This window comes from Bombina bombina, chromosome 2, assembly GCF_027579735.1.
Source record: "Bombina bombina isolate aBomBom1 chromosome 2, aBomBom1.pri, whole genome shotgun sequence".
Taxonomy (NCBI): Eukaryota; Metazoa; Chordata; class Amphibia; order Anura; family Bombinatoridae; genus Bombina; species Bombina bombina.
In genome coordinates this window covers 506,264,817-506,283,714 of record NC_069500.1, presented here as the reverse complement: position 1 = coordinate 506,283,714, position 18,898 = coordinate 506,264,817, and the positions used below count along the sequence as shown (strand labels likewise).

The 18,898-nt window shown below is 41.3% G+C and overlaps 1 protein-coding gene across 1 annotated transcript in view; it reads left to right on the top strand.

The window, feature by feature from the left end:
* Positions 1–2,971: 2,971 nt before the first annotated feature.
* Positions 2,972–18,898, top strand: part of CCNB1IP1 (cyclin B1 interacting protein 1) — a 142,471-nt gene continuing 126,544 nt past the window's right edge. The window contains 1 exon segment of the mRNA XM_053699912.1: positions 2,972–3,268. Within this exon segment, the coding sequence (XP_053555887.1) occupies positions 2,972–3,268 (297 nt within the window).

Here is an 18,898-nt window from a genome sequence, read left to right as displayed (position 1 = left end):
TAAGTGGTAAGATAGGTTGCTGACCGGTCAGAAAAATGTCTCCAGAACAATGAAATGTGATGTTGAATAACTAGTATCCACGTACCTAACAGGCTTTAAGGCTTTGAGTGGCTCCGATGCTGATCCTGCGCTCACGACAGAATGAGCGGCTGTGAGCACTACACGCTGAGTTGTCTCCTTAGTCCCAAGCGTGACTCCAGCGTCTTCACTGTCTGCGTGTACGTACTTCGTCACCTGACAGATATCCTCCAATCGGAACTCAGTAAAACCGTTCCAAATTCAAATGCCAGTTCGTAGTGAGAATTACAAAGGATATCAAATGTAATCTCTTAAACAAGGGGTCCAGAAGTGTGTAAGTCTCTTCTAAATGTTTCGGCACGTTGTGCCTTTATCAAGATGACTTACAGGATGCCTCACATGTGTTTATATAGGTTTTTTAAGGATGCCATTTTTATTTTTTATTTTAACTATTTGTTGCCTGCATCAATAAACTTTATTATATGAACAGTGATCATATTTCTCTTAAACATCTCGACTCTATTCATTGCCAATCTTCTCTAGTTAACTATATAGTCAACCTGAAAACAACAGAATAAATCAGCTAATAATAGAGTAGAAAGACTAACAATGGGGTTAAAAGACTAAAATATGTGCGGTACACGGGTACAGGGAAACAGCACATTGCAGAAAAGGTAAGTCAGGGCTTAACAAATTTATTCTAGGAGCCAACCAATATACTTAGGAGCCAGATTTAGTTTTTTTTAATAAATGTGTGTTAATATATAGAAATGTGTGTGTGCGTTAATGTGTGTGTGTGTATGTGTTAATGTGTGTGTTAATGTGTGAATGTGTGTGTGTGTGTGTGTGTGTTAATGTGTGTGTGCATGTTAATGTGTGTGTCTGTGTGTGTGTTAATGTGTGTGTGTGTGTGTGTGTGTTAATGTGTGTGTGTCTTAATGTGTGTTAATGTGTGTGTGTAATAATGTGTGTGTTTATGTGTGTGTATTAATGTGTGTGTATTAATATGTGTGTTAATGTGTGTGTGTGTTAATGTGTGTGTGTGGGTGTGTTTTAATGTGTGTCTGTTAATGTGTGTGTTAGTGTGTGTGTGTTAGTGTGTGTTAATGTGTGCGTGTGTTTTAATTGGTTGTTAAGAACAACCAGGGATATAGATTTGCTTCTCTAAACAGGCACACTGTTCTTCAGTTCCTTCATTCCCATGGTTGGAAATTCACTTTCCAAGTGTGGACAAGTGGGAAGCGGACTTCCTCGGCCGTCTGTACCTTCACCCCTTGAATCAGGAGGTATTTGATCAGAATGTGAATCATTGGGGAAGGTCAGGCACCTCAAGCTACCCTAGTATTATGAGTCTCACAAGCGACTCTAATAGGCACACTAGTGATTTCCCGGTCATTCAAACTCATTTACCTCTTTCTTCTTTTTGTGTTACTATTCTGGATAATAGCCAGGATAAAAAAGGGCCTCTGTTATCCTAATTACTCTGGCATGGTCTTACAGGACTTGGTATGCAGATCTGCTACAAATGTCCCTCAGGCAACCTTTTAATCTTCCTCTCAGGAAAGACCTTCTCTCTAAAGGTGTCTCCTTCCATCAAGATCTCAAATTTCTCAATTTGAATACATGACGCTTGAATGCCTGATTTTGTCTGAGTGGCTTTTTCAGATTTTGAGACTTCCTGACATTCAAACCTTTGTTTAAGATAAGACAAGTTGTCATTCCTGCTCCTTCTCTGTGGATCCTTAAAAGGATCAAAATTAAACATTCATCATTCAGACAGAGCATGTCATTTTAAACATCTCCCCTGTTTACTTATATTATCAATTTGGGTTAGTTCCCTTTGTAGCCTTTGTTAAAGAGTAATCCTAGGCTAGCCCAGGAGCATGCACATGTCTTTAGCCATTTGGCAGCAGTGTTTGCAAAAATATTTATAGCAATGTTATACATAGTTGCAAACACTGCTGCCAAATGGCTAAAGATATTTGCACACTTCTGAGCTCACATATGATTACTTTTTAATAGAGCTAAGCAAAAGTTAATAATAAAAATACATTAGAGAGTTGTTTAAAATTTCATGCTCTACCCAATCCATTTGTTAAATTGTTACTCTACTGTCCCTTTAATTTGGTGTTAAGGGTTCTGCTCTTTTTTGTGATTCACCTTTAATGATTTACCATCAGGATAAAGCAATTTAAGAACAAACTACTATTTTCTTTCTAAGGTTGTTTCTTTTGAAAACATCAATCAGGAAATTGTAGTCCCATCTCTCTGTCAAGCGCCAAAAAAAGTTAAAAAGGGACAGAAAACTACTTAAATCATCTTGGCATAAGGCTATGTAGGGCCTGATGGTCTAAAGTTTTCCGCTCAGGTGAGATGATCTATAAAGTCTCGTCAGTACGGCAAGGCCCCTCAATAAAATTTAGAAACACATATTTTATCTTGAGACATGTTTATTTCACTATGTAGTGTTCTTTATGTGAAGAAGAGACTTGTATATTAAAATAAAAGGTCCAAAAAAGATTTTGTGTGATTTCTCTCAATGCCGGCGAGATTTTGATCATCAGGCCCCTAGTAGTGGGGAAGTCTCGCCCAGAACGAATTATGTTTATTCTACAAAAGCATTTGCCACCTCTTGCTTACCTGAGAGATTCATTTCTTTCATGATGGTGAGAGTCCACAAAACCTGCCCTTGTTTTCCATAACAGTTGGCCGCAGTACAAGTTTGCTCTTCCATTAACCTGCTTTACCTTCCCTACTGTCTTATGAAAGAAATTAATTTATCAGGTAAGCATACTTTATTTATTTTTTTATGGGTTTCTTTTTTTGCATGATTATATTTTCCATAACAATCTGTTAGGTAAAGCAATTTGTTTTACTTTAAAAACTGTTATATTAGAATAACTAAGAGCACAATTTGTTATACAAATTATTTTCCTTCTCTTACAGATTTGTCATGTCAGTATGTGAAGATCTTTTATTGTGTAACTACCGCAAATGCAGAGTTAAATTGTCTGGTTATGCTTGGGTCACTGCCTGTTCGCATATATTTTGTGACCAACATGGTAGTGGGGAATTTAGCCGGTCCCCAGCTGTCTGTCCAGCCTGTAACAGTACACTGTCTGGTAAGCTGGATATTGTGCGTACTGAACTAAGCCCATCAGAGGAGTACAAAGCTATGATGCTAGCTGGATTACGTCCTGAAATTGTTCTTGACATCTGTTCCCGTGCATTGGCATTCTGGACGTACCAGGTGAGAAAGAATTGGTCTATATAAAATTACTTAAAGTGTCAGTAAACCTCAAAAATATTATACTCATTATACTCAGTGCAGCTCGTTTCTGCTGTCAGACAAAGCAGGAGCGAGTATAATGGCGCGGTCGGGCCGGGCTGTGACTAGACAGCTGCTCCGATGCGCTGTGTTATAAAAACAGACCCGCTCAGAAGAGCACAGAGAGCGGGTCTGAAAAACAGTCATTTTTTTTTAAAAAAATCAAAGGGAATATTAGGTTTTATAAAGATAAGGCTAATATAATGTTATATAATTATATAACATTATTTTTGAGGTCTACTGTCCGTTTAAATGTAAGATTAAATGCCTAAATAATTTTGCTTTCTTTTCAGGTATGAACAGGTTTCCTTTCTTTCTGGGGAGCTCTGGTTCAGGCAAAGTGACTATAACTTTTTTCAGCCCCCCCCCCCCCCCCCATTAGAGAAAAATAAGGATGTTTATTTTTGAGTGGCAAAAAGCAGCACAAGAAATCAGCCTCCTAGTTTGGTGGGAGAGAGCCTAGCTCATTTGAAAAGGTGTTCCTGCAGCTGCTTTGAATAAAGTGGCATTTTATCAACTACTTGCCTGAATACATTGTCCCTTTAGGTTAAGCCGATATCTTCCTGATGACTGCACACAAGGGGGCCAGAATGGCACAGTACAATTGTTAGATGAGAAATGTTTATAGAAACATTATTATTATTCATTAAGATTAATGCAAAGGGATACATGACAGTCAAATTATTATTTAGCTATTGACTTGACAATGAACAAAAAAGGGATGTGGAGAATAACTCATTCTGCCGTATGAGACTACACCTATGAGTTATCCTTATCTGAGTGGGACAACTACTTGTATGAATTGTACAAATAATTTAAAGGGACATAATACTCATGTGCTAAATCACTTGAAACTGATGCAGTATAACTGTAAAAAGCTGACAGGAAAATATCACCTGAGCATCTCTATGTAAAAAAGGAAGATATTTTACCTCACAATCTCCTCAGCTCAGCTGAGTAAGTCCTGTGTAAAAAGTTATGAACTCTTTTACTATGATCTCATGAGATTTCACTTAACTCTCATGAGATTTCATAGAAAACTTCTTTAAACTGAATAGGGAAATAAGATGAGTGTGCATGAAGCTGACTCCCTTGCCTGTCCCAGGACAGACATACTGATTTGCTGCTTAAACACCTTTACAATGTGGTGTGAATACTTAGGACATTTTGAGGTAAAATATCTTTCTTTTTTACATAGAGATGTTCAGGTGATATTTTCTAGTCGGCTTTTTGCAGCTATGCTGCATCACTTTCAAGTGTTTAAACATTTGGGTATCATGGCCCTTTAACACCCATTTCTGGTGTATGCGTGTGCAATAAATCAGTTAATGTGGCAAACAGCAGATTATTCCTAGTAATGGTTAATATATTGCTAAATACTGAACTTTAAGATTAAGGAATGATTTGATAAGTTAGTGCGGAATTAATAATAGTAAGGGCCATACTGCTATGTTTGAGGGAATCTGACCCAAAATATGAAGGTTATAAAAATTGTTGACTCACTAGTGACAATTAAAATGGGGTATCATTTTTATTAATCGTATCATATATTTTAAATTATGGTGCATTCTTAAGAATTTAAATTCAAAATAATTGTGTCGTGTAAGTTAAATTTTACCCCTAAACAAAACGTACCATAAAGTAGGCCATCATATCTCACATCCAATCATGTTCTGAAAATGCATTTCCATTAGATCAGGATATAAATGCAACTTAGAGTAGCAAGATATTGGACATATTTATATACATGTAACATAACAGACTCAGAATACTCATTGTAAACTTTGATGATGTACCAGAATATAAAAAAAATAAATAGAATTAGAAAAGAATATAATACCTTATCTACAACATTTTATATACTTGTGAATGTTGGCTTGTGGTGTGAGCAGGGATTTGTTACAGAATCAGAATACCTGTCTTAAAGGGACAATGTACCCAGTCAAGCAGCTAATTTTATTCAAAGCTTCTGCCGATACATCCTTTGAAATTGGCTGGGATGTTTCTCCCACCCCACTGGGAGGTTGATTTTTGCTACTACCTTTTGTTTACATAGCTTTTCTATATAAAATAATGTGGAATTTAAGTTTTCAGTATAGGTTTCAACAGGCAAAAGAAGCTATTTCAATCTAAAACATACAGTTTAAGGAGCTATTTCTAAATAATATTATACACTAAAGCAAGAAAATGGGATCACTAGGAACACATTAAGGACTAGATTATGAGTGGCGCGCAATTAGCAATCCTGCTCAAGTGATAACATCGCTCGACAGAGGCTTTTTGCGCACATCGTGTTGCGCTAGTATTATGAGTTGAAAGTAAAAAGTCTGCACACAAGCGAAAACCTAATAACAAAAAAATATTGCGACCATGTTAACTGCAAAAAAACCACCCATGCTTGCGAGCTAACCTGACCGTGCATAATGTAATATACTGTTTACATACTGTAAAATATTCTAAATAATCTATAGAATATATCTATTTTAACAATGTTTAATTTTTTATCATTTTTATAATTTTTATATGTAATATTTCAATAACGCATCTTACTAAATTTTCATGTGCGCTAACCTGATCGCGTTGAAATCTAAATCAAGAAGCATGATGTGCAAAACGCATATTTTACATTCATATGTTCTTCACATAGAAAATAATGTAGTTTTCTGGGGGCGGAGCTAGCCAGCCTAGGAGATGGCTGCTTTTTTCTAGTGCTCCTAAGCCCTTTCTGTTTGAGGATGAAATTGGCTCTTGCCACAGCTATATAAGCAGTTACAATTAGTGACCAGAACAACATGACCTAATGGTGCTTACTTTGGGACCGCTCATTTGACACCCTCAGCTGCCGGACCATCATTTAGAAGAAAGCAGCAGCGGCCTCCTCACACTCGCTCCACAACTCAGCCTGCTTTCACGGGACATGTAAAGTCCCACCGGAAATCCCAAAAGACCTGCACCAACAAGAGAGCAGTGTCCGGACATAATTGGGGCAAAGAACCAACATAAAAAGACCGCACACAGACCTGAGAGGCAGAGGGGAGTCCTGCGAAAGGCCGCAGCCTGAGTTAAAGTAAAAAAAAAAAAAGCAGCATGGATTATTAACGGAGTATAGCAGTGACGCACAGAATTACTGTTTGCCCTAAATAACGGATCTGAACCAGCACATGAACATTGTTAAAGGAACCCAGAAATGGGGTTATAAACGCACTAACAGTTTACTATTATCAACTAATATGCAGATGTCTACATTGTAAATTAGGGTGGCTAAAACACTAACTCCTGCAAGCTTGTATGAGAATAAAATCAGAAGAGACAGTTACAGGAGATATACTCTGAATTTTTACATAAGCCTATTTACTTACAGAAGCTCTCCTTCAATAAGATACTGCCTATGATCAGCCTTTGGGGTGTTACGCTATCAAAGAATTTGCAGCTAAAATCCATTCACTAACAACTGGAGGGTGGTTTATTTTTTACACCACAAAACCTAACATCACATTTCAGCTCTTATTCAAGTGACACATATCACTTTCAGCTCATGCTAAAATGTCACCAAAGAAGGGCAGCAAACCAATTAAAAACAGTAAGCAACTGAAAACCACCTCACACACTGTGAATACCTTCTTTAAGGCCTTAGAAGCCAAAACTAACATATCAGAAGAAGCAGACCCCCCTGAGCATACCTCATGCCAAAGTTCATCAGAATCAGAGAGTGATCAACCCACTGAAAATATCACCATACCTACAGCGCTTTTTAATTCAATCCCCTCTAAAAAGGACTTTTCATTACTAATCTCTCAAGTCAAGCAATGCATTAGAGATGAGATCTCTGACCTCAAGAAAGATATATCTGAAATAGGGCATAGGGTTGAGACGCTCGAAACTACTCAGAACTCCCACGCTGAAGCCATTTCAGAGTTGCATAAAACTGTCCAAGGTCAGGGGGCAAATATTCTCGAGCTAGAAGACAAACTAGATGATGCGGAAAACCGCAGCAGACGCCACAACATCAGGCTAAGAGGTGTCCCCGAGGCTGTCACCACCCCTGACCTGGAGCAGTATCTCCAAAACTTCTTCAGTGCTTTAAAGAAAGAAGAAACTCCAACGAAAATCGACATAGATAGAGCTCATAGAGCTCTTCGCCCGAAACCACAAAATGATCAACCACCGAGAGATGTTATAGTCAGAATAACCAACTACCAAGTTAAGGAAGAATTGATGAAGCTTGCTAGGGAACAACAACCCCTTAGGCATGATAATGCGGAGCTCCAACTATTTGCTGACCTCTCCCTAAGAACTTTGTCCAAACGCAGAGAGTTTAAACCATTAACCATGATGCTGAGGAAAAGAAACATCCCATACCGATGGGGCTTCCCCTTCCATCTAATAATACTATGGAAAGGCAGACGTTTAACATGCTCTGCAGTAGAAGACATCCAATCTATATGTAAGGAACTGGAAATACAACCACCACAACTTGATGAGATCCCTTCGACTCAAAATAAAGACCACATCCCCTCAGGACCCCCTCCACTCCCGCAGGGGAGGGAATGGATCCCAGTTCGTCAAAGAAGAGCACAAAAATCCTTACCGCCTACACTGTCTCCCAGAGGTGATAAAGGCTGACTCTAGCGTGATGTGGTAAATATTTGAGACTCTTTTTAAGTAAATGCGTTACCCATTGCACTTGGTGAGATAGTTACCCACAGTGATGTTGTGTCATTCCAGGCTAAGCCTGTCCCTTCTCATTTGTTCTCTGGTTTAATGTTGCAAAATGTTATTTTTTTTTTTAGTTCTCCGTTAAAATAATGCCATGACAAATATCTGCAAATTGTTGACTGTTAACAAAGCATATTCGTTAATGGTTCTCATTCAGTTGGGAGATTTTCTCCTTTATTTCTAAGAATGTTATATGTAATATTAGTAAAAATTGTATTTTGCATATTTCTTTCTCTCCTTTTTATGTCTTTTCTTTCTCTCTCCTCACGCTTTTCCCACCTTTCCCCTTCTTTACTACTCCCTAGGTGCACACACACCGACCTAACCTTTTGGTCTTTCTACATCTATACTAACAAAGTTGGTCCTTCCACACACCTCCAATGGGTAGTCACGATCTGAATGAACTAACTATCATTACACAGAATACTAAAGGAATAAACTGCCCCCAGAAGAGGAGAATGGCCATTATTGACCTACAGAAAAAAAATGGGCATATTTTGATGCTCCAGGAGACACATTTTAAAGCCAAAAATGTTCCCAAATACTTCTCCCCACAATACGTGCAACATTACCATAGTACACATCCCAGCAAAAAAGTCAATGGAGTAAGTATTCTGCTCCACAAATCCTTACCTTTTACCAAAACTCAATGTAACACCGATAAAGAGGGTAGATATATATGCCTGAAAGGACTGTTATATGGCAAACCAGTAACCCTAATTAATATATACGCCCCTAACTCCAAACAAGACAAATTTATAAACTCAATTTCAGACCTAATTTTGAAAGAGGCAAAGGGCTCCCTTATAGTCGCGGGAGACTTTAATTTCCCCCTAGACCCCACAGTTGATTGCTCTAATCCAGAGTCTAGGACCAAAACCCCAAATCTAGCTAAAATCTGGCGGAAACTTAGAACTCTAGGCCTACACGACACTTGGAGATTTTTTAATCCCCAAAAACAAGATTACACCTTCTTCTCCCATCCTAAATTGAGCTACTCTAGACTAGATTACATATTTGTAGACCATTTACTCCTCTCTCATACCAGAAGCTCGCAGATAAAACATACTTCCTGGTCAGACCACTCCTTAGTCTCATGCAACATCAGATGGCCATCAGCCCCATTTAGGGCCTTTCAATGGAGACTTGATGACCATTTATTATTAGACCCAAGCCAGTCCAAGCTTTTTGCAACTTATATTAAAGATTACTTTGAACTCAACAATACACCAGATGTGAAGATGGCAACCCTATGGGAAGCCCATAAATGTACAATCAGGGGAGAATTTATCAAGGTAAAAGCACAAAACAAAAAGAAAAGCAGACTAGAAATAGAACAACTTTCAGCCGAGATATCTAACCTAGATTATGCCCACACGGTCAACCCCCAAGATAATGCAATACTAGGGGAACTTAAAGAAAAAAGAGATAAACTAAACTCCCTTCTTCACATCAAGTCACAAAGACAATTACTGCACCTTAACCAAACCTTTTACAGGGAAGGCAACAAATCAGGGCAATATCTTGCTAGAGCCTTAAAAAAACAACAGCAAAAAACATATGTACATTTGCTAAAATCTACCCAAGGCAAACATCTAGAAGATACCCTCTCCATAGCGAATGAGTTCAAGAGTTTTTACCATAAACTTTATAATCTATACCCCAACAGAGACTCCCAAACCCACAGCCAATTATGTCATCAGTACCTTGCTGATACCCAGCTCACACAATTGACTCCCGAACAAAGCGAGCTGTTGGAGGGGCCTATCCTCCCCTCAGAGGTAAAGGATGCGATACAACAACTAAAACAAAACAAAGCCCCTGGCCCGGACGGTTTCACAGGTTCCTACTATAAAACATTTGCAAATCTCCTAGTCCCACACCTAACTGACCTATTTAATTGTATCTCAGATCACCACCCTTTCCCTGATAGCATGCTGCAAGCTACTATCTCTGTCATTGCCAAACCAGGTAAACCCCCCGACTCCCCAGCCAACTTCAGACCAATTTCCCTACTCAACATAGATCTAAAAATTTACGCCAAGATTCTTGCCTCCCGACTTAATAACATCCTTCCACTACTGATTCACCAAGACCAGGTGGGTTTTGTTCCTCACAGAGAGGCTAAAGACAACACTGTCAAAGTTCTTAACCTTTTAGAATTTATCTCACAAAACAAAACCCCGACTGTTTTCCTATCGACTGACGCCGAAAAGGCATTCGACAGATTGGACTGGACCTTCCTACAAGAAACCCTGAGACGATTTAATTTTCCTGACCCCTTTATCCAGAAAATATCTGCCCTATACACCAACCCGACAGCTCAAATCAGAATTAACGGCACGCTGTCCGACCCCTTCGAAATCAGGAATGGATCCCGACAGGGATGCCCGCTATCCCCCCTATTATTCATTTTAGCCCTAGAGCCACTAGCCACTAAAATAAGACATAACCGCTTGATTCAAGGGATAAAAGTGGGAGAGCAAACTCACGAACTTGCGATTTTCGCAGACGATATTCTCCTTACCCTCACAAACCCTCTCTCCTCCCTCAGAACTTCTATCTCGGAATTAGACAGATATGGGACTGTGTCTAACTTCCTGGTTAATGTGACCAAATCAGAATACCTGCCTATAAACCTTACCAACCAGCTCCTAGAAGAATTTAAAATGATCTGCCCCTTAAAACCACAAACAAAATATTTGAAATATCTAGGTATCAATATAACCCCTAATATAACAGACCTCCGCCCACAAAATTATGGTAGTTTAATTTCAGAATTCAAGAGTCTCATATCAGCTTGGATGCCTAAAAATATTTCATGGCTAGGTAGGATTCATGCCACAAAAATGACACTACTTCCAAAAGTTTTATACATTCTCCAAACAATTCCCATTCCAGGCATTCAAAAGGACCTAGACATACTACAAAAAATTATAAATGACTACATTTGGAAACGCAGGCCACCTAGAATTAACAAAAATACGCTATACAAACTTCCCTCTGAGGGGGGACTGGGTGTCCCACACCTTCGTTCCTACAAATTAGCTGTCTCGTTGCAGAGAATTTCCGACTGGTGTAAACTAGGAGGACCTAACTCCAAAAATTGGGTACAACTGGAAAACACCCTGTCACTGTCACAGAGATTAGATGAGATAAGTTGGAATCCAGGATACTTTAACAAGTATGTAATCTCAACCTCCTCTATAACAAACGAAACATGGTCTGACTGGAGACGAATCAACAAATCCCCAAACAAAATATCTTCCAAATATTCTCCCCTAACCACAATTTTAAACAACCCAGAATTCCCGCCGGGGCTTAATCTAGCCTTTCCCCATCTCACAAACCCGTTTAAATCTCTTCCCATATCTCTCTTAACAGATGGTAATCAGAGTCTCAAAACCACAACCCAACTTGAATCCTTGAAACACCCAATCCTGTCCTCATGGTTTCGAATCCACCAAATTAGACATTATATAGCTACACACAAATGTTTGAAAGACTTGATACGCCCATTGACCTCCTTTGAACGAATATGCCACACAACAGACAAAACGCACGGCACCATCTCCAAACTACATAAATTAATCTTAAATGAGTCATTCCCACATCTCCCGACTTACACCAAAAGATGGGACTTTGAATTGGGGATGAACACCTCCCCAAAACTCTGGGCGCGTAGATTTGACAGTCTAGCACATTCAGCACATTCAGCACAAGCCAAAGAGACCAACATCAAAATAATGATGCGATGGTACTTGACACCAGCAAGGCTGAGATTTATCTATAAAAACTCATCCCCATCCTGCTGGAGAGGATGCATTCAAGATGGTCACATCACACACATTTGGTGGGAATGCGAGCATATAAAACCTTTCTGGTCACAAATTTTTGAAAACATCAATAAAATCCTAAGTACAAATATAACCCCCACTCCAGATCTTGTCTTACTATGCCAACCCCCTGCCATCAACTGCAAAATACGAAAACACCTCTTTCAAATAATGCTAAATGCGGCAAACCAGTTAATCTCTAGAAAATGGAAATCAGCCCTGGCACCTTCCATCCTAGAATGGGTAACTCTAACAAACACCTCCTCCTGGAGAGACTACACTATCTTAAATTAGGCCAACTAGCTTTATATCAAGATATCCTCTTCCTTTGGGAGTCCTTCACCTATAATCCCGCATAAATCACACCTAGCAAAACATTGGCACCCTACCAACTCTACTGTCCCTATATCTAAACTTTTCCTCTGTTTTCTTTTCTCTCTTTTCCCCCTTTCCTAATTCCTCTACTTAAGTTGCATGCTTTACTGAGTTAAAAGTTTATCATTGGTACAAATGTGTGATAAAACCTGATACGAGGGCTCCTCCCTTGTAACCCACCACGACAAGGAGAATCATTAGTCCTATCTTTGAGACAACAGGAGTTCCTCCATTTTCTCCAACGCCTAACAACTCCCTATACTAGGAACTCTAAAACTCTAGCACACGCTGAAGAAATTAATGAACATTGGACTATGGTTTATACACATGACTGAGACAATATCCTGAGTCATATATTGAATGACCTTGCTTGCCATAACATATGTATCGTTTCTTGAACTTAATGTTGAGCTGCGACTCTAATTTACTGTTTGTTTACAATTTGTATTGTATTGAAAATTAAAAGAAAACATAAATTAAAAAAAAAAGAAAATAATGTAGTTTTCTTTCATAAAATGATGATGGTCCACAGTCCTCTATAACATTTGGGATATATTTCTCGCCATTAGGAGGAGGTCAAAACCCCATAGAAGAGCTTAAAATCCCTACCATCTCTCTTTTCCATCTAAAGGGGAGGAGAGTCCACAGCTTCATTCATTACTGTTGGGAATAAAGAACCTGGCCACCAGGAGGAGGCAAAGACACCCCAGCCAAAGGCTTAAATACCTTCCCACCTTCCCTCATCCCCCAGTCATTCTTTGCCTTTCATCACAGGAGGATGGCAGAGGAGTGCCGGAGTTTCTGAGTAGTCTCTTATGGAGGTTAGTACTCTTTGCAGTGGGACTGGAGTTTTAAGTAGTCCTGTCAGTCTCTCAGTGAGGGCCTGGGCGAAAGTTAGAGTCCGGAGATGCAGGTAGTTTCTTTCTGCGAAACCATCCCAACTCAGATTAACAGCTCCTCAAGCAATTAGCTTCGCTGCCTGCTTTCTTCTCTCAAGTCCATGGCGGAGGCGCTGCTACTATTCGTCACACTTGAAAGACTGTGTTCCTGTTCCACGGTGTAGATTCTGGTAAGATTGTTTCATTTTTTATTAATAAAGATAATGATGATAACATAGAAGACAGGGTCACAGTGTGGTGCATATTTTATTTTTACAGAATCAAGGGTTAATATTCCTGGAAGGGGGATTATTGAACAGGGGGGGGTATACATAATATTGTTTATTGTGTCATTGCTGTGTTATGAGCGAGATGAGGCTCTGGCAATGTGTGGAACTTTCAGGTGGCTTGTGGGAATCTGCGCAACCATTTTTGGCACGTTTTTCCTAGTGCAGGGGCGGCCCTGCCAGGCATTTTACGTGACGGGTGTGTCTATCTACCTTATCTGTGGTTCTGTGATGCAGGAGACATAGCGGTTTCTGTAGTCCGGGTCCTAGGAGGTGGTGAGTGCCCCGGCCTTTGGTGGTATAAGGTGCCTTTTACTGTAAAATAAGTTAGTCTTCCCATAAAAGCTTAAGCGATGGAGGACTCTGACGCATTAGAGTGGTCTCCCTCCTTAACAAAGCCTCATTCCTGTGTTTATTGTGAGGAGGTACTGGTAGATCAGCCTGTTCAACTCTGTTACACATGCCTTGACAAAGTCACAACATCTAAATGTAAACGAATGTCTAGTACTACTGAGGGTTCTTCGTCCTGCAAGGTGTGTTCCCTGCATTCATCTCCTATTGCACATACAGAGCCCCGGGGTCCGACCGTTACTCCTTCGGGAGAGATTCATTGGCTGTCAGATTTTGCGGACCAATTGGAATCGGCGGTTTCTAAGGTGATCCATGCCTTACCACGTTCTGCTAAGAGCAAGCGTAGGGTGTATCATGGCGGCTCGACCCAGGGTTTGTCCTCGCCGATGGCAGATCCAGAGGCTCTATACGAGGATGAGGCCCACTCCGACTCTTCGGAGGAGGCCCAGTCTGGGTCGTAGTCCATGTCATCTAAGCCTCCTGCTGCGGAGGTTTCTGTTGCGATAGGTACTTGCTACTTTGGAGGTTCCGGAACCTAAGATCCCGGAGGAACCTGCAATTCCTAAGCTTGACAAGGTGTACGAGGACAGGATGGTTCCTCAGACTTTCCCAGTCCCCGTTAAGATAGCGAATGTTATTAAGAATGAATGGGAGCGATAAGTGTCCCCCTTTTCCCCTTCTTCTTCTTTTAAAAAACTTTTTCCCATTCCAGACTCTCAGCTCGAGCTGTGGGGGACCATTCCCAAGGTGGATGGGGCTATCTCTACGCTCGCGAAGTGAACAACTATTTCCCTAGAGCAGAGCTTTCCAAACTTTTCATGTTGGTGACACACTTTTTAGACCTACATAATTTCGCGACACAGTAATTCAGTTGTACTAACAAACAGGAGGTTAAACTAACTTGTTTTAAGATATACTGACACATACATAAATGATATAATAACGAAAAGTATTTACAAGTAACAGTATGTATGTGCAAGAATTAAAAAAAAGTTTAATATCACCAATAGCTACTTACTATTTTAATGGAATGTATAAGGTTGATGGGATGAAAACAGTTTCTGAATATTTGGTGGAATATTAGATTAAGACACTCGCATTTCATCATCAAGCATTTTTAAGCTTCCACTTCCTATCCATATATCAAGTGCAGGAGCAGCAATTCACTACTGGGAGCAAGCTGCAAAAAAAAACCACCTACAATTCTGACTTTAGCTCAGCGTTTGAGCTGTCGCCCTCAGAACTCTGACTACTGCCGGTGCTGCAAACACACTGCTATCTCACTCACTGCACGTGTAGTCTCCTCAATAGGCTCGTGACTGCATGTGCAGTCAGGAGCCAATGTGTCGCCAATGGGAATAGTTTCAGTTCCCACTGAGCTGCGCCAATAGGTTAAGATGATCTGTGACCCACTAGCTATCAATCACGAGTCAACCATATGATATGCGTAGCAAGAAGGAGGAAAGTCGGAAACCAAAGAAAAATGTAAAAAAAAAAATTCAAAAAAAATTGTACTGAAGCAGGGATACACCTACACACTGCTGCCGACACACTAATGTGTCACGAAACACAGTTTGGAAAGCACTGCCATAGAGGATAGTTCGTCGTTTAAGGAGCCCATGGATAAAAAGCTGGAAAACATGTTGAGAAAGAGGTTTCAGCACACGGGGTTTGTTTTTCAGCCTGCTGCGGCCGTGGTGGCGGTCGCTGGTGCTGCAACATATTGGTGTGATTCCCTGTGTGACATGGTTGAAAGGGAGACATCCATCAACAATATAAAGGAGAAGATTAAGGCGCTGAGGATCGCCAATTCTTTCATCTGTGATGCCAATATGCAAATTATTTGCCTGAATGTGAAAGTATCAGGTTTTTCGGTTTTAGCCCGCAGGGCTCTGTAGCTAAAATCTTGGTTTGCGGACATGACCTCCAAGTCAAGGCTGTTGTCCCTGCCTTTCCAAGGAAAGATCCTGTTCGGTCCAGGATTGGATTCGATCATATCCACGGTTACGGGAGGCAAGGGAGCTTTCCTACCGCAGGATAAGAAGGCTAAGCCTAAGGGTTCTACTTTTCGTCTCTTCGTGTGGACAAGGCCCAGCGCCAGCAGTCCTAAAGCGGACCAGTCCAAGGGATCTTGTAAATCGGCTCAGTCTTGGAACAAGTCTAAGCAGAGCAAGAAGCTTGCAGAGACTAAATCGGTATGAAGGGGCGGCCCCCGAACGGTCTCAGGATCATGAAGGGGGCAGATTATCTCAATTCTCAGACGTCTGGTTGCACGACGTTCAGGACCCTTTGGTTCTAGTGGTTGTCTCCCAGGGTTACAGGATAGAGTTCAGATCAAACCTGTCTTCAAGACCAGAGAATAGAGAGGCCTTTCTAGAGTGTGATCTCGCTTCTCTCGGGGTTATCGTACCAGTACCCCTAGCAGAGAGGGGTCTAGGGTACTATTCCAATATTTTTCTGGTTCCAAAGAAGGAGGGCACGTTCTGCCCAATTCTGGACCTAAAGTGTTTGAGCAAGTTTCTGAGTGTTCCATCGTTAAAAATGGAAACGATCAGATCTATTCTGCCCCTAGTTCAGGAGGGACAGTTCATGACGACCAAAGATTTGAAAGACGCGTACCTTCATGTGCCAATCCACAGGGAACACTTCAGGTTCCTGAGATTTGCGTTTCTGGACCAACACTTCTAGTTTGTGGCCCTTCCTTTCGGTCTGGCGATGGCCCCGAGAGTCTTCACAAAGGTTCTGGGGCAGTACTTGCAGTGGCCAGATCCAGGGGCATTGCAGTGGCGCCCTATCTGGACGACATCTTAGTCCAGGCGCCGTCGTTCAGCCTTGCAGAGGATCATTTGAGGGCTCTTCTCTTGCTTCTCCGATCGCACGGTTGGAAGATCAACTCAGGAAAGAGTTCCCTGGTTCCCAGCAACAGGGTAGAGTTCCTGGGCACAATAATAGTCTCTATGTCCATGAAGATATTTCTCACGGATCGCACAGCGCAGGAAGCTTGCGTCCACCTTTCTTGCCCTTCAGTCCTCCACAAGCCCATCGGTGGCTCAATGTATGGAGGTGTTAGGTCTCATGGTGTCAAGCATAGATGTCATCCCATTCGCCAGGTTCCATCTCAGACCTCTTCAATTGTGCATTTTGAGAATGGAGAGCATTCAGATCTTTAACAGCTGATATCCATGGATGCTCGGACTCGGAACTCCCTCACTTGGTGGATCCGTCCGGAGCAACTGTCCATGGGGACATCCTTCTTGAGAAAGTCCTGGGTGATTGTGACCACGGACGCCAGTCTATCAGGATGGGGAGCTGTTTGGGGTGCCAAGATGGCTCAGGGCAGGTGGTCCAGGGAGGAGTCTCTCCTTCCGATTAACATCCTAGAACTAAGAGCAATTTACAATGCCCTGAAGGCATGGCCTTCTCTAAGGTCGGTCAGTTCCATCAGATTCCAGACAGACAACATTACCTTGGTGGCTTACATCAACCATCAAGGGGGTACGAGGAGCTCCCTCACGATGAGGGAGGTGTCTCGGATTCTGGAGTGGGTGGAGTCCCACATACCAGGTGTGGACAACTGGGAAGTGGAGTTTTTCAGCAGACAATCCTTCCATCCGGGGGAATGGCCTCTTCACCCGAGGTGTTTGCGGAGCTTTGTCACAAATGGGGAACGCCAGAGAAAGATCTCATGGCGTCCAGACTCAATTGCAAGCTACCTCGATACGGGTTGAGGTCCAGGGACCCCCAGGCAGAGTTGATAGATGCCCTAGTGGTTCCTTGGATTCAGCCTAGCTTCCATTTTTCCACCGCTTCCACTTCTACCTCGAGTAGTGGCCCGCATCAAACAGAAGCTGGCCCCTGGCCTCAGCCATTCTGATTGCTCATTTGTGGCCGCAGAGGACGTGGTTTGCGGATTTGGTGGGGATGTCATCCTCTCCGCCATGGAGGTTACCCTTTCGCAGGGATCTGCAGTCACAGGGTCCCTTTCAACATCAAAATCTAGATTCTCTGAGGCTGTCAGCCCATCTCCTGGGTTCATCCATTAAAAATGAAATCACAGTCATAACCTTGATCCTTTTCGTTATGATATGTCTTGGGTCTCATTTGAAACAATAAGTAACAAGAATTTCTGAATTGTCTAAACAAAGAACGGTCTCCTGAAAACCTGTCAGGTAAGGAAACCTGAGGTTCAGGTTTGTTATCCTTCACTAGGGCACATAAGGTTTCAATTTGCATTTGCACCTCTCTTAAACCTTGTGCAAGTTGGTCGACACGTTGAGATAAGCTGTTCACCACATTAGGAATATCTGCTGGATCCATGGTACAATATGGCCTATAATTATGTAAGGCAGCAGCTAAGTATGTTTTGAATCACAACTGCAGATATAATTAAGGGCGTGAAATATACACATCCAAGGGGTGTGAAAATGAATACTGGTTACAGTAGAAGTTGTAGAATCTCTCCTGTAGTGCTAAGATAAGCAATATTATCAAGTTACTGATTTATTTTGTATTGTAGTTGCAAGGATATCAGAATATCATGAACGCAGACCTTGTAAAGAAACTTAGCAACTGTAAATCTTCCAGTTAATGTGAACAGTCAATTGTTGAAGCACTGCAGCTCAATACAGTGTGTGTGAACACTGAAGCAAACTTTTCCGGAGTCAGCTGTGAAGTCACAGGTGGGTGTGAGCGGAGCGTCCAATCAGAGGTGTCAGATTGTTGACAGGCTAGAGTAGTGAGAGAGACACTGGCGTAGCGGTTTATCCAGGCAACAAAAGTACAATGCTTATCCGTCTGGATTGTATAATCAGATGAAGGTAAGTAAGATGGCTATATAAGCGTTGCTGAAGTGAGAACCGTGGGTGCCTTAGATTACACTGATGGTAACATAGAGTTTGTCAAAAGACAAGGCACTGTTGTAGTCCGGTTTGGCTCAAGTATAGCCAAAAGATAAGGTTACTGCAAGTAAACTGCACAAGTAAGGTCGATGTTTGTAAATCCAAATAGTGGAAAACAGGTCTCAGAAATATAGGTAGCCTAAGGTTTGCAGGAACTTCTGTTCAGAGGAACTTCGTGCTACACAAACACAGAATTATAGGCAGGGAGCCA